The sequence below is a fragment of the Canis lupus genome, chromosome 23 (assembly GCF_003254725.2).
Source record: "Canis lupus dingo isolate Sandy chromosome 23, ASM325472v2, whole genome shotgun sequence".
Classification (NCBI taxonomy): Eukaryota; Metazoa; Chordata; class Mammalia; order Carnivora; family Canidae; genus Canis; species Canis lupus.
This window is the reverse complement of record NC_064265.1, coordinates 3,509,692-3,525,571: the sequence shown is the minus strand read 5'-3', so window position 1 is coordinate 3,525,571 and position 15,880 is coordinate 3,509,692. Positions and strand designations below refer to the sequence as shown.

Here is a 15,880-nt window from a genome sequence, read left to right as displayed (position 1 = left end):
GGCTCAGGTCATGATCCTGGGGTGTGGGATTGAGCTCCATATCAGGCTCTCTGCCCAGCGGGGAGGGAGCCTCCTTCTCCCTCTCCCCACCCCCTACTTATGCTCTTTCTTGCTCTAATAAATAAATAAAATCTTTTAAAATAATAATAAATAAATCTAAATGAATAACTACTATATCAACATGAAGACCAAGGGTTTGTACTGAATTACTTATTTTCCTTTTTTATTTCTACAAAGCCATTATTAACTAAGATATTTGGCTAGCCCATTTGAATTAATCAATTTAAAACAAAATGTTGAAATGAATGAGATGAGAGAGAAAGCATGTGTTGCATTCCCTCCTCCCTGAATATACTCTATTAAAGCACCGGACTGATTATTCAGATTAATGACCCACTAGTTCTCTTTATACTTGGAAACTCAAACACTACTAAAACAAACAAGTATAAACACACAGTTAGTGACGGTGCCCAACCCTCCTCTAGAGCTCTTCTCAGCACTACAACCTAGAGGTCACCTAGGTGGCATATGTATAAAACCTTGTGACAGATATAGAAACTTCTTAGGTGACTTTATTTTTTATTTTTTCTTAGGTGACTTTAAAATGGTAGTTTAAGCAGTGCCTAGTGGCTCAGTTAGTTAAGCATCTGCCTTTGGGCTCAGGTCATGATCTCACGGTCCTGGGATCAAGCCCCTCATCAGGCTCCCCACTGAGTGAGGAGTCTACTTCTCCCTCTTCCTCTGCTTGTGCTCTCTCCCTCCCCTCCACATAAATAAAATCTTAAAAATAATATAAAATAAAATGGTACTTTAAGACTTAGAACAGCTCTCTTCATGAAAAACAGTCAAAATGGTTTCACAGTAGATGAAAACATATATATTCTTATGTCATATATATGTAAGCATTTAAAGGACAAGAAAAAGAGGTGTCTGACTGGCTCTGTCAGTAGAGCATGCAACTCTTGATCTCTGGGTTGTTAAGTCTGAGCCCCAAGTCAGGTGTAGAGATTACTTAAAAATAAGATCTTAAAAAAAAAAAAAAAAAAAGATCATTGCTATTGAAATTCCAATTACTTTTGTACTTCACGAGAAAATACATTCCAATCAACACAGCAGTCAGTGACCCTCCTCAAACAGAAGCCAGATCAGTTCATTCCTCTGAACTCCCCCTCCGCTCACCTTCTCTTAGGATCCCTTCCAGGCCCCACTCACTCTGTTCTTCTTCCCACTACTTGCCCTCACTGCCCTTGTCCCCCACATCAGCCTCCCATCCTGCATTTTTCAAGGCATCTGCCCTGGCACTGGGTTTTTAACTCTATTCTTCTGACGTCCATCTTGTTCACTTCATTTAAATGTCACCTTCTCAGAGACAGCATGACAAATGCAGTCCTCTCATCCATGTTCCCAATTCCCTTGTGCTGCTCTATCTACCCACAAAGCTCATAACCTCCCCACAGCACACAGGACTTAAGTTTGTATCACCCCAGAAGTATATAACCAATGCCCCAAATTTATTTCACTTCACTGACTTACCCCAGCATTTATCACAAAGGGTCTCAAATGCCTGCTGAACCAATAAACCAACTGCAGCACTAATAATCAATTATTGCTAAAATGAAAAACCAGGTGTCTAGGTAATTTAAGATCATCATTTCTGCTGGGCTGAACCTGAAGAAAGTTCTAGTATTCAGTTGTTTTTGTAATACCATATCCCCGACAGGTAGAGCTCCCAGGGATCTGACAAGCAAATGAAAAGCTTCTCAAGGCTTCAAATTATTACAAGTAATTTTGAAATGCCAGTACCCAAAAATAACCAGGCACACAAAGACAAACAAGACTCTGGGAGCAAGAACCAACAGCAAAAACAACAGATGGCATACTCCCAGTTCCAGATCTGTCTGTTGGTATTCAGTTCTTTTCTGCCTCTGTTGCAGAGGGTTCAATGTCTGAAACTACATAACAAGACTTCTTGCCAGCTGGAGGCTAGCTAAATTGTACAAGGGAAGAGCTGGTGGGAAATTAAAAGGGAGTAGGAAAAGACAGAAGCAGGAAACTGCAGATTGCAGCTACAGGAAATTTCTGGGCAGCAGCAGCCATGCCTCCAGCAGCTAGCCCAGGGGCAACCAGGTAACAAGCCTCCTCACCCCTCAAATCCTTCTAGCACTTTTGCATTCAAATACTTCATCAAATCTTTCTCCACTTGAAAGATCTAAACGGTTTCTATTTTCCTAATTGGATACAGACTGATACCCTCAAAAAATTCAGATGCTAGATTAGGACTCATACTATAAAATTATGCTTATTAACTTTATAAAGAAATAAAAGACTAGCCCAAAAAGATCTGTAAGGAAGAGGAAATTTTAAGGGCCAACAAAGCTGAGAAGAAACAAACAGAACTTTTAGAACTGGAAAATAAAATTGTTAAAATTAAGAACTTAGCTTTAATAGTAGCTCAGACAGAAATGCAGAGTAGAGTAAATAAGGAGACTGGAATATACGTAAAAAAGAAGTTATTCAAAAGCCAGCAGAGAGGGAAATGATGGAAAATGCAAAAGAGAAAGGACAAAGTGAGAAGATTTTACATGGAATTGAAACCCCAGAAGAGGGAAAAATATTGTGGAGGCAATATTTTTATTGAGTTAAAGGCTGAGCAAGTTCCAGAAGTGATAAAGCATACCAATCCATTGGTTCATGAAGCCAAATAACCAAAACAGGATAAATATAAGATATCCACACCTAAATTCATCAAGAAAAACATCTCAGCCAGTACAGTCTGTGGAAGGAAGTACCAAGAAAGGGACTCAATGAATGAAAAGCAGGCTTGGGGAGAAACTGGCCAGAATTCCAAAGAGGAGTCCTGGGGTCCTCCAGTACTGGGGGTGGGGAGCAGTGGATGAGGCCACTATGGGAACAACAGGGCACAGCCACTGAAGGATATACTTGAATGCTGAGGCTGTGAATTTCAGGCAAGAGCCATTCAATGCTTTTCTAGACCACATTCAGCTGCTTAGGTGGGTTAAGGTAGGTGAAGGGTCACATTTAATCAGGGTTACAGTTTTGCTAAAAGAAAAAAGATGAGAGAGGAATAGAGCAAGAGGGGGCAAGAGAGACCAGGATATATGCAAGGAAACAATACAGCTATTGACCATGGAAATTAAAACTGGCTGAAGATTAAAAAAAAAAAAAAAAAAAAAATGTGTTCAAGAGGGTGATGGAGCACCTGGGTGGCTCAGTTAAGTGTCTGACTCTTGATTTTAGCTCAGGTCAAGATCTCAGGGTGGGGAGATGGAGCCCTGAATCAGGCTCTGCAATCAAGTGGGGAGTCTGCTTCTTTCCCTCTGCCCCTCCCCCAGCTCATTCTCTCTCTCTCTCAAATAAATAAATAAATAAATAAATAAATAAATAATCTTTAAAAAAGAAATAAAAGCAAAACAGGGGCCAAATGACAGGAGAAAGAAGGGACTGTGGAAGTGAGCTCAAAGGGTAGAAGGTGGTAGTTAACTCTGAATTTGAGATTATATATGTGGCTCCATGATTGGAAATGTCAAGGTCTAACATATGACCACAGGACTGAATAGCTGAAGATAACACTACTGTAAAAAAGATACAAGGAACAGAAATGTCAGGCTACCGAAGGCCCGTTTAAATATCTTCTGAAATCACCAAGAATCAAGTAGTAGTGTCAGATGGTGACAATGGACCAGGACCTAAAATTTTTAAAATAATGAGGTCTGATCCAGAAATCACTAAGATGACTGCAATAACCGGGCGACTGATTGGCTATTTGGTAATATGAAATTCAAAGTTGTGGGGGAGGGGTCTTACAAGGAAGGAGCAAGGGAGCATAGCTTGAAAGTGTCAGTGAGAAGTAAGAAGGATCCTTCCCTACCGTTCTGGGCAGTGGCAGGCCTGTGGAAATAAACTACCACTGCTTGCCAGGGCTTCAGGGGAAAGGTATATGCTGAGAGGACTGCCAGCTTTCCAAAAGAACAAGGTGAAGACATCATTATGAGACAAAGTTGCCTGTGTCAGTTTCTTCAGCCTGTCACAACCGGGGTGGCTTCAAACAACAGAAAATGCACTGCCTCTCAGCTCTGAAGGCCAGAAGTCTGAAATACCAGTGCTGGCAGAGCTGGTTCCCTTCAAGGGCTGTGTGCACGTTCTGCCCCGGGTCTCTCTCCCAGCTTTTGGTGAAGTGAGCTGCCTTCCACAGCTTGCAGACACAGCCCTCCAATCACATGGCCAGCTTCCCACCTCCCCACTCCCCTCCATGTGTCTTGACTTAAGTCTTCCCCCTGTGCCTGAATGTCCTCTTTTTATAAAGACATCAGTGCCTATTCTCATTATATCATTTTAACTCATAACCTCTATAAAGACCTTATTTCCAAATAAGGTCACATTCTGAGGTGCTGAAGGTTAGGACTTCCAATATATTCTTTTTGGGGGACACAATTCAATCTATGTAATGCAGACTGAGGATTCCAGAGGGCAAGGTGAAAGCGGGTTAGGAATTGGTAAGAAAGGGGAGATGGCGAAGAACTGAGAAGGTGCAGGGCACCTGGGTGGCTCAGTTGGTTAAGCATCTGCCTTCCGCTCAGATCATGATCCCTGGGTCCTGGGACAGAGCCCCAAATGAGGCTCCCTGCTCAGTGGGGAGTCTGATTCTCCCTCTCCCTCTGCCCCTATCCCCACATTCCCATTCTTTCTCTCCACTCTCTCAAATAAGTAAAACCTAAAAAAAAAAAAAAAAAAAACCTATAAAGATGAGAATATCACTAGCAACTTCATGCAAATACGTTTGAATATATGGATAGATGAACAATTTCCTGGAAAGATAACTTATCAAAACTTTCAAGACACACGGGCACCCTGGCTAGCTCAGTTGGTGGAGCATGTGACGCTTGATCTTGGGGTTGTATATTCTTCGAGCCCTGAGCTAGGTGTAGAGATAATTTTTAAAAAGTTAAAACTTAAAAAAAAAAAAAAAAAAAAAAACACACCTTCAAGACACAAAAATCATTTTAAAATAATCTTACAAAGACTGATATTGTGGTTAAAAATTTTCCCCCAAAGAAAATTCCTACCCTAGAATGGTTTTACAGGCAAGTTCTATCAAACTTTCAAAGGCAGTTTTGCAGAAAGTCTTCAACAGAAAAGAAAGAGAAGAAATACTTTCTAATTCATTTTATGAGCCTACTGTAATTTTGAAGTCAAAACTAGCTATGAACAGAACTAAAAAAGAAAATGAAAAGTTTGTTTAAACCACAAACATAGAGGTAAAAATCCCAAATTAAGTATTAACAAACCAAATCCAAGAATATAATGACAAAGCATGATCTAGTTGAGCATTCCCCAGGAACACAAGGACAGAATACAGAATCTGGAAACACAACACCACATTTCTGGACAGTTGATTTAGAACAGAATGGCATTGTGAAGAGGTTCGAGTAAAAAGTCTTGTCAAGCAGGGAAAAGTGCAACTGGCCTCCTACTTCATACCATACCAAAAACAAAAGAAAAAAACTATTCCAGATAGATTGTTAACTTAGATATGAGATTAAAGTAACTAATCTTCAGAAAAGATTGTAAGAATATCTTATATCCTCACAGGAAGGAAAGGGTATAAGTGAAAAGATTATTCTATTTGACCACATCAAACTCAAGAACATTCAAAAGCCACCTGAGAGAACAGAAAGGCAAGTCATGGAGGTGAGGTGTTTATGACTTCTGTATATAACCAAAGGCTAGCATCCAGGACATAGGAGGAACTACAACAACAAATAAAAGAAAAAAGAAAACAACAGAACTGAACAAAGAAAAAGGTGTTGCCTTCAAATCCTACAAGACTTAGACAAATATATAGCCTTTAAATGCATCTATTAGAAAACACTAAAAATTAAGGAGGAAAAAGCATCAACCAACGAAGTTGGAAAATAACAAGAGCAAGCAAAGAAAACGAAGAAAATAACCACAAAAGTAAAAGAGAAAACACAACAGAAAAGAAAAAGCCAACATTTGGCTTCTTGTAAAGCATTGAAAATGACCTCTCAAAGAGGTCACAAAAGAAAGAAAAGACACAAGTCATACAAAAGAAGGGAATAATCACAAATACTGTAGAGATCTTTTTAAAAAAATATCTAAAAACTTAGAGCAATTTTTTATGAAAATTAAAATTACCACAACCAACTAACAATCATAAATTCAGAATATTCCTATGTCCATTAAATCAATTACAGGGGCAAATATCTACTTGTGCAAAAAAAAAGTCGCCAAATCCAGGCTAGATTCCAAGTGAGCTTTACAAAATTTGGACAAATAGGTAAGTCTCATCTCATTAAAAAACACTTAGGGGAACCTGACTGTAGAGCACACAACTCTTGAATGCAGAGTTAGGAGTTCAAGCCCCATGTTGGGCACAGAGCCTACATACATACGTACATAAATACATAAATAAAGCTTTCAGCCCATAGAAAGAGAAAGTATTCAACTCACTTGAAACTGATACAGCCTTGACGTTTAAAAAAGTAAGTAATAGGTTTGCAAGAAAAGAAAATTGAGGACCAGTCTCATTTAGGAACAAAGGTAACCTATTTACGAAACTCTGGGAACATTCTCTAAAGTCAGAAAGACTAAAAACTCAAGTGTTTAGTGGTTCTAAATAACACTGCTGTGAAGCCCTAGCTGACATACTAAGGCAAGAAAATGAAATGTAAAGGTCATCAGGAAGAAACAAATCTACCATTATTTTAAAAAGTTGTATAACTAGAAAGTCTAAGATCCTACAAATTATTAGAACTATGAAGTTCAGCAAAGTCCTGGAGGAAAAAAAAAATGATACAAGATAAAGAGAAAATATATACATAGCCTTCTTGGCTGATTTTCCTCCTATCCAGAAAGATCTTGCTCTATTATCTTGAGAAGACCTCTCAATTATTAATCGGTAGGCAGCCAAAGAGCACAATGGAAAGAAGTAGAAGCCATACCCCAGCTCTGGAGTTTCAAATCCTACTAGCTCCAGCATTTGTTGAGTGACACTCTGGCAGGCTACTTAACTTCTCTGAGCTCTAATAATGGGTTTGCTTTAATTTAGAGGGAAACATTTTAAGTATTTAAACTGTAGGCATACATTAAACCAGAGATTCTCAAAAGTATGATCTGTGGAATCCTGAGGAAACAGACTCAGGAGGCTTGAGAGGTCAAACCTATTTTCAGAATACTAACACATTATTTGCTTTTCATTTTGATGACATTTGCATGCAACCAAAGGTGATTAAAACTGCTGGTGCCTTAGCATGAACCAAGAGAGTGGCACCAAATGGTAGCAAAATCAAGGCACTGGTAGTCACTGCATAAAAATTAATTTTAGTATATGTTGGCTCTTGGGTATGTGTAATGTATTTCTGAGGCACACCAAAGTGCAATGGTTGTCTCAAGGAAAGCTTTTACGCCACCATTTATTTGATCTGCAGGCCGACTGAGCAGTTTCTCTCACAGAATATCATTTTAACTTGAAAGAAAAACTAACAAACTATGATTATTCAGATCTGGGTATAGGGCAGAAATTTCCTCAAAAATGAACAAAGTGAGCCTATCATTTCCCAGAAAAGAACTGTGACAGTTAGTTAGGTTCTAATAGGATGCCTGGAGGCCAGCACAGAGGAAGTCTCAGCCAACCAAGAGGAAGTCAGAGGTTTGTCCTGGCAGCACTCCAAAATAAAAACCACAAGAAACCGGATCAAACCAGACAGGCCCAAGATGGCTGACAAAGTAGGCCAAGGTTCACATTATTCCTTCATTATACTACATTAGCATTCTAAATCTCCTCCCTACCAGTGCCAGGACAAGAAACCCCTGACCAAATATGGGAGAGAAGGCTTGGCTTCCAAGAAATCCCTGCCTCAAGTAGTAAATATTCCAACCTCTTGTTAACAGCTGTTAAGACAGAAACCCAGGGGCACTTGGGTGGCTCAGTTGGTTAAGCATCCGACTCTTGATCTCAGCTCAGGTCTTAAGCTTAGGCTTGTGAGTTCAAGCCCGGTGTTGGGCTCCATGCTGGGTGTGGACAGAAACCCAGATCTAGTGGGTGCCACTCTCCCTGGAGCCTGCCAGCATTCCCAATCTTGAGAGCATACTTCTGCTTCAACAAACTTTCCTACTTGTACTGCTGTGTTGTGTCTGTCCTTGAAGTCTTTCTCCTGATGAGATCAAGAGCCTCCAGTGACATCTTTTGGACAAGCTGGGTCAAGAGCCTCACGACCCAAGGTCTCCCCAGTCTACTTGACAACAAGACCAATGCCCTCTGTAAGGTAACAAAAACAATTTTTTTAAATTTTATTTATTTATGATAGTCACAGAGAGAGAGAGAGAGAGAGAGAGAGGCAGAGACATAGGCAGAGGGAGAAGCAGGCTCCATGCACCGGGAGCCCGATGTGGGATTCGATCCCGGATCGCGCCCTGGGCCAAAGGCAGGCGCCAAACCGCTGCGCCACCCAGGGATCCCCAGGTAACAAAAATTTTATGTGTAATCTAAAGTGGTCACATTATTTCCTAAGTCTTTAAAATTAAATTGCTACAGATTATACATTTCATGTGAATAGTAAGATGGGAAAAAAATTAACAAGGGCCCAAAAGACCCTCTTAAGAGTTTTATTTTTTTTTAATTTTTATTTATTTATGATAGTCACACACAGAGAAAGAGAGAGAGAGAGAGAGAGAGGCAGAGACACAGGCAGAGGGAGAAGCAGGCTCCATGCAGGAAGCCCGACGTGGAACGTGGGACTTGATCGCGAGTCTCCAGGATCACACCCCGGGCCTAAGGCGGCGATAAACCGCTGCGCCACCTGCGCTGCCCGACCTGCCTCATTTCAAACAGAATCTGCAGCAGCTCATATCTCACATACAAATGTGATACAAAATAATAGTGAAAGGGAATATAAGGGAAGGGAGAAGAAATGTGTGGGAAATATCAGAAAGGGAGACAGAACGTAAAGACTGCTAACTCTGGGAAACGAACTAGGGGTGGTAGAAGGGGAGGAGGGCGGGGGGTGGGAGTGAATGGGTGACGGGCACTGGGGGTTATTCTGTATGTTAGTAAATTGAACACCAATAAAAAATAAATTAAAAAAAAATAAAATAAAAAAAAATAAATTAAAAAAAATTAAAAAAAAAAAAAAAAAAACAAATGTGATACAGCAATACACACAGAAGAGGGGAGGGACGAAAAGGGGTGGGGAGGAGAGAAAGACAGAGACAGAGACAGAGAAAATGAAAAAGCCAAGAGCACAAAGAGGACGCGAGGAAGCAACGATAATATCAGAAATTTGCCACCACATACCCCAATACCATCAGCCAGCATTGTTTAATGCAAATAGATTTTTTTCTAAGGTAGGCTCTGTGCCTAACACGGGGCTTAAACTCACGACCCTGAGATCAAGAGCTGCATGCTCTAGCGACAGAGGCAGCCAGGTGCCCTAATGCAGTTTTTTAAATTAAGAAAGAAACCATCTTTCTTACAAGCCATCTTCCCCCAAATCTGAGGAAATGATTTCTTTAGAAGTCCTTAAAAATAGATGGTTTAAGCCATCCAGGGAGCAAATATAGTAAGCATATTTCACTTTGGACTCAAAAAAAAAAAAAAAAAGTTTACTTTGTAGGCACCTTTTCATTTAAGTCACTTTTCCAATAATTTCAAATTTAGCACCTCAGTTTACTTCTTGAACTTAAGAGAGAACAAATCAAAGAGAAAGATAAGCATCAATAGCCTTACTTCCCATTTGATACCAGATGAAAAGCCACTACTGCCTGCCCATGCAGAAAATAGATATTAGGCACTCCTAGGATCCAGCCTTCTCAGGGCTCCATGCCCAGGCCGGGGCAGTTCAATCCAAGGAGGCCGGCAACAGCCTAAAGCATTCTTCAGACTTAGTCCATGTCAAGTCCAATTTGGTACTGCCCAAGTTTGAATTTCACATAAGGGCCCTGATTTTGCAAGAGGCAAGTACTCTCATCAGCTCCTCAGTTTTGAGGATCCAATTCAATATTTAAAAAACAAACAAAAACTCCTTATAAACTGCTAATTGCCTTCAAAAATACCTGAAATTTTAGATTAAATGACACACCATGTAAGCAATAACCCGAAACATTCAATGGAAAGTTTCCCCATGACAAGTGTTGTAAAAGACCCATAATCATTAAGATGTCAAACATTATTTTAAGAACAAGGTCAGAGAAAGGTTAAAATCATGATTTTCTTTTCTTTTCACAGAATAAACCAAAGACAAAAGTTCATTAGCTGGCTGAGTCACTTAAATAAAACTCTAGGAAAAGTAAAAGCTCAAAATAACCGTAATAAGCGAAGTTCTTGGCAGCAAACTTTCATTTTACCATAACTGAGAAGTGCGAAGCAACCTTTGAGTTGAAAATACTCAATTCCCTTCGTGCGCCTTACCTGGTCTCAAGGAGCAGCACAGCACTTCAGGCCTGTTTTACCTAGGGAATCACGGTTTCTAGTGCTATGTGGGGTGACCCTATGACGTTCAATAGATCAACTTCTTCAACTGAGACAGTTGTTCTAGAAAATAAGACAGCTCGTCCGAAGCCCTCAAGCTGCACAACTGCGGAGATCAATGCCAAGTTCAGGGAGAGGAGCGCATACCTTATCAGGGCCAGAGTCTGGTGACCTCCACACACTTCCACACTCTAAGAAACACCTCGTCCTTTCTTTGAGTTCTTGATTGCCCCTGGCTTTCCCTGCAAGCTATACAAGCTGAGTCTGCCGGGTGCAGCCCCCACTACCCAGGCCTGCCCTGACCCTGAAGTTCTCTTCAGGACAGGTATGCTCCAGCCTCCCTCAGAGCTGCAGTGAAATGTATGTAAGCTACTGGGAGACCGGACAGCACTTCAAAGACATCAGGCATCATTTAAAGAACAGTCAGAAAAATCTCAACAGAAAGCTGCCAAACCATGGAACTGTACACTTTAATAAAGATGAACTTATAGTGCATTAGCTGTATTTCAATAACGCTGCTAAAAATAAAAACAAAGAACCACCGAACTGATAGAAGTTAAGCACACAAAACACAACACGGCATTCTCTAGGATAAAGGCCAGAGACTAAGCTCCGATCTGTTTCAACCTTCAAAATTAAACAAAATGAATGGCTGCTGGTACAGGCAGCCGGGACCAAACAAACTAGTGTTTGTTGTGCAATCGCTGCATCTTAAAGCCCTTTTCCAAAAGGAAAACGAAATGGCCCAGGAGGATGGTCCCCAAAATGAAAACCTTTACTTTGAAACAATCCAAAAACATCAATCTCTAAGGTGCGTTTATTCCCCTGCGTCTACTTTCACTTATGAAAGAATCACTACTGTAACAGCAAGTGATGAAAATCTGCCACCAGCAAAGACTACAACGTAGAAGAGAATAGGAACTGATAACCGAAACCTTGGCGAGTGCTTGCCCAGCACCAGCTCCACGGCGCCGCGCCCCGCACTCCAGCTCCGAGCAGCCAGCCGACCGCCTGCAAGGAAAGGAAGCCCCTTCCCCCGGCAGCCGGCCCGCTCCACCGCCGGCACAAGCCCTGGGGTGCAGGTCCCGGGGCCGCCCTCGCACGCCCGCCACCCGGCTGGGCAGAGGCCACGCGGCCCGGACCCCGCGGCGGGAAGTCGTGCAGGCCTTTCCCACCGAGGCCGAGTACCTCATGCTGTAGGCGCCGGCGCCCAGCTCCTGCCCGATGCCCGAGAGGCTGGCGTCGAAGTCGTGCACCAGCCCGGACTCGATCACCTCGTCCATCTTGAGGACCCAGGCCATCTTCCGGCCTCGCCGCCGCCCGGCGCGGCCTCCGCGAGCAGGCGATGGGGCCGAAGCTCCGCGGGCGCGCCCTGGGGGAGGGCGCGGGTGAAGCGTCGGGCGGCGCGGCGGATGGTCACCACGGGCGGCCCGGGCGGCGGCCGGGACCAGAGCGACCGGGGCCCCGCACGCAGGGCACGGCGAGCCCGGCGAGCAGCTGCAGCGGGAGCGGCCGGGCCGCCGGCAGCGCCTCCCTCCCGCGGGCGCCGGCCCCGCGCCTCATGCCGCCGCCGCCGCCGCCCACCCCCTGCGCCGCTAGCGCTGCAGCCGCTGCCGCCCGCCCCGCCCCGGAGCCCCCGGCCGCATCCTCCCCGGCTCTGCGATGGGGCGGGAGCTCGGCCCGCCCGTCACCCGACCCCTGGTCTCGACCCCGGCCCCCGGCCCGCCCGCCCCGCCGCCCCGGCCAACCCCGCCGCCGCCGCTCCGCCGGCCGGGACGCTGGCTCCTATATGGCTGCGGCCCGAGCTCTCTCCCGCTTCCGCCTCCTCCGGCCCCGCCCCGGCCCCGCCCCCACCCGCGCGGTCGGCCCTCGCCCCGCCCCGCCCCGCCCCGCCCCGCCCGGCTCCGCTTTGGGAGCACGCCTGGCGCTGCACCCCCGAGCGTCCCCGCCGAGCAGCGCGCCCCGCCCCCGCGGCTCCCGCAGCCCCCGCCCCCCCGCCAGCTCCGCAGGCCAGCCCCGGAAGAGGCGGGGCCCGCGGGCCGTCCAGTTCCGCCCACCCAGAGAGGCGGACTGATTGACAGCCCAACTGGACAACAATGGCGAGGGCTTGGTCGAGGCTCCCGCGAGTCTCTGTGCCTCTGTACCGAACAGCCAATCGAAACGTCCTTCCTCTTGGGCGGTCTCGATAACGGAATTGGCTGCCGGAAGAAAGAGTTCATTGGCCCGCGCCGGAGGAAGCCCCCTACACCTCTCCGGGAGGTCCCTGGCTGCTCTGTGGTCTTTCCGGGCAGTCTCTGGATTCTGCCCAGACTACTTCGGAGAGAGCGGGGTTGGGGCGGGATAGGTGCCTGGGGACTGGAAAGCCTATTGGGTAGAAAGCCCTGATTGACGTGCATGTCAGCCAATCAGCGCTCCTAAAGAGGGCTCCGGAAGTCTCCCAGTTGCAGATTGCAGTGAACACGATGGCAAGCCCGAGTTGACCTCGTGCGTCCGTCGCAGTAGTAGCTCGCATTCGGGTTATTGTTGTCGCTCGTGGTTCTGGAGGTTCGCTGGGCTTAGCCGGGTGACCCTCGTTCCGGATCCCCCCCTGTGGGCGGAGTGGCAGGGCTGGGCTAACGTCATCCTTCGGGCTTCCCCGCTCACGTGGCGGGGCTGGGGCCTCGGCGGGGTGGGGCCGCTGCAGCGCACTGGCCTCTGCGTGCCCCTGACGTCCGCTCGGCGTGGCCGCTGCCTCTAAAGCCAGCGCCTCACACGACGGGAAGTGGAAATCGTCAGTGTCTTAATGGCAAAGATTCTTTGCTTGACCACACCCCCTAGGCCCGTCTGTGCCCGGGATTGTAAAGCCGCCCTAGCAAGAACCCTGTCCGTCCTTATCTCAGGCCCCCTGGCCCCCGCCGCCCCCCGGTGACGTCTGATCACCCTGGGGGCCTTTAGAGAGTCCTGTTAGGTCGTTCCTGCCAGAACCACCCGGCCTTCCCTCCTGGTAATGCCTTCATAGCAACTTTATATCCGCTCCCCCCAACCTGCTCCTGGCCCCAAACCCTCACTTAGCCAGGCTGTATCTGGAGTTGAGCCTAATCTCCACTGCAAAACTCTGTCGGTGTGGTCCTTAATACCTATTGGGACGGTCCTGAGTAAAGTCTGCCTTAACCATTTTTAACAACTGAATATTTTTTCTCTTAACACTGAAGGCCTGGGAGCGGAAACTGATACACTCTTTATTCTGTACTGTATTAGTGTAGCCGCCATAGAATCATACTGATGGGAAGAGAGCTAAATAATTTGGGGGGCCAGGTTTTAAAACAACCGAAATCCATCCTCTGGCCACAAAGAATGTATACCCTTTTCCACATGCAGTAAACACTCACCTCCTCCCCAGCCCCCTGCAAAGTTCTCATCCCGTTACAACATCGAGGTTCAGGATTTTGTGAGGTCCTGGAACAGATGAGGCTCTTTGGATGGTCCTTGGGTGTGCATTAAGTGGCCCCTCTGTATGAAGATCTGTGAGTTAAAAAGACAAGTGACCTACCCCAACCACTACCTCATACTTCACACGCCATCATGGGAGAGGCACAGGAAACTTACTCTGTAGACATTTTTCTTCAAAGGGGAACAGAAGGCACACAGCAGTCACTAGAGCATTGACATTCTGAAATCCAATTCGGTAAATGTTGACAGTTCCTTGCTTAGAACTTCATCGTACTTTCTGGCAATACCCAGTGGTTCTTGTCTCCATCCACTGGACTCTTGATTCTGCCCTCTGGGTTATCCTTCCAGTGCCTTAAAAACTAGCCTATATTTACAACTCAGTAGTTATCTGAGCCATTTCCCAACCATTGTTGTGCAGGGGTCTGAAGTACTCTCTTCAGGGGGTATTCGAGTTGTCCTTTTCAGGCCAAACTGATACAATTCACTTCTAAGCTTCATGGGTTTTCTGTGAATCAATTTATAATCTGCTCTAGGGATCCCTGGGTGGTGCAGTGGTTTGGCGCCTGCCTTTGACTCAGGGTGCGATCCTGGAGACCCGGGATCGAGTCCCACGTCGGGCTCCCGGTGCATGGAGCCTGCTTCTCCCTCGGCCTATGTCTCTGCGCCTCTCTCTCTCTCTCTCTCTCTCTCTCTCTCTCTGTGTGACTATCATAAATAAATAAAAATTTAAAGAATATATCTTATAATCTGCTCCAATGAACAAAAAACGTTACTAACACCTATCTGGGGGGCAGCTTGGCTGCGTTGTTCTGGCTCCAATTTCTCGTAAGGTTACAGTCAAGATATCAGCTGGAGCTGCAGTTATCTGAGGGCTTAACCGCGGCAGGAGGATCTATTTTCTAGCTCACTTGGACGACTGTTGGCAGAAGCCTCAATGCCTGCATGTCCTCAAAACATGAATCTGGCACCTCTCTCCTCACAGTAAATAAACCAAGATAGAGAAAGGAAGCTACACCACCTTTTATGACCTGTTCTCCAAAGTCATACATTATCCTTTCCTCTTTATTGCTATTCCACAGAAGCAAGTCACTCCAGCTAGCCTCCATTCAAGAAGATAATTTGTCTCTTATCTTTTGAAGGATGAATATCAAAGAACTTGACAGATTTTTATTCACAACAGTAATATTCATTATTATACTTAATAGGTTTTGAAGGCACTAAACACAAGTCAGAAAAAGAAACTAGAGATATAAAAGTGGGAAAAGGAGGTGAAAGTTGTCACTACTTATAGATTATATGTTCATATAAATGAAGATCTCATGGAAAACAAGTAAAAATTTAATAACAGTGACATAGAGCATGAATATTCATAGATCAATAGTTTTATAAAAGGTTTGAGAATATAATGAAAGCAAAGGATCAATTTGTAACAGGATTTAAGAAGATAAAAATGCCTCAAAACTAATAGGAAGTGTCAAGAACTATATAAGTAAAATTTTTAAATTCTCAAAATGAACATAAAAAAAAACACTGAACATAAATACTACATCGAGTATTATAATGGTTGTTCCGCTTAACCTAAGTAGTAAATTTAATGTGATTCCAATAAAAATACTAACAGAATTTTTTTAATTGGACAAAATGATTCTAAGACTAACATGGAAAAGTAAATGAGCAAAAATAGTCAAAAGTTTTTTAAGTTTAGTTATTAAAACATTATAAAACCTAAATATTTAAAACCAGTATGCATTGATGAATGAATGAACAAAGGAAGAGAATGAAAAATCCAGGAACGGATCAATATGCATATGGAAATTTATTATGCAATAAATAATTGTGTCATTGAGTAAATTTGAGTCTCAAATCAGTGAAAGAAAATGGACTATTCAGGGATCCCTGGGTGGCGCAGCGGTTTGCCGCCTGCCTTTGGCCCAGGGTGCGATC

At 44.5% G+C, this 15,880-nt stretch overlaps 2 protein-coding genes across 5 annotated transcripts in view; one reads left to right on the top strand and one right to left on the bottom strand.

Annotated features, from left to right (window-relative positions):
• Positions 1–12,064, bottom strand: part of UBP1 (upstream binding protein 1) — a 52,534-nt gene extending 40,470 nt beyond the window's left edge. Inside the window, exon 1 of one of the 4 annotated variants that reach the window (XM_025461429.3) lies at positions 11,696–12,064. In XM_025461429.3, the coding sequence (XP_025317214.1) occupies positions 11,696–11,808 (113 nt within the window). In that variant the 5' untranslated portion in view covers positions 11,809–12,064. The remainder of the gene's footprint in view (positions 1–11,695) is intronic. The other 3 variants (XM_025461425.3, XM_025461428.3, XM_049099794.1) reach the window with 3 other exon arrangements.
• LOC112668890 (neural Wiskott-Aldrich syndrome protein-like) lies at positions 11,853–13,244 on the top strand. The gene is made up of 3 exons (XM_025461537.1): positions 11,853–12,208; positions 12,448–12,766; positions 12,909–13,244. The coding sequence occupies exons 1-3, from the start codon at positions 11,853–11,855 to the stop codon at positions 13,242–13,244; spliced, it is 1,011 nt and encodes a 336-aa protein (XP_025317322.1).
• The last annotated feature ends 2,636 nt before the right edge of the window (positions 13,245–15,880 follow it).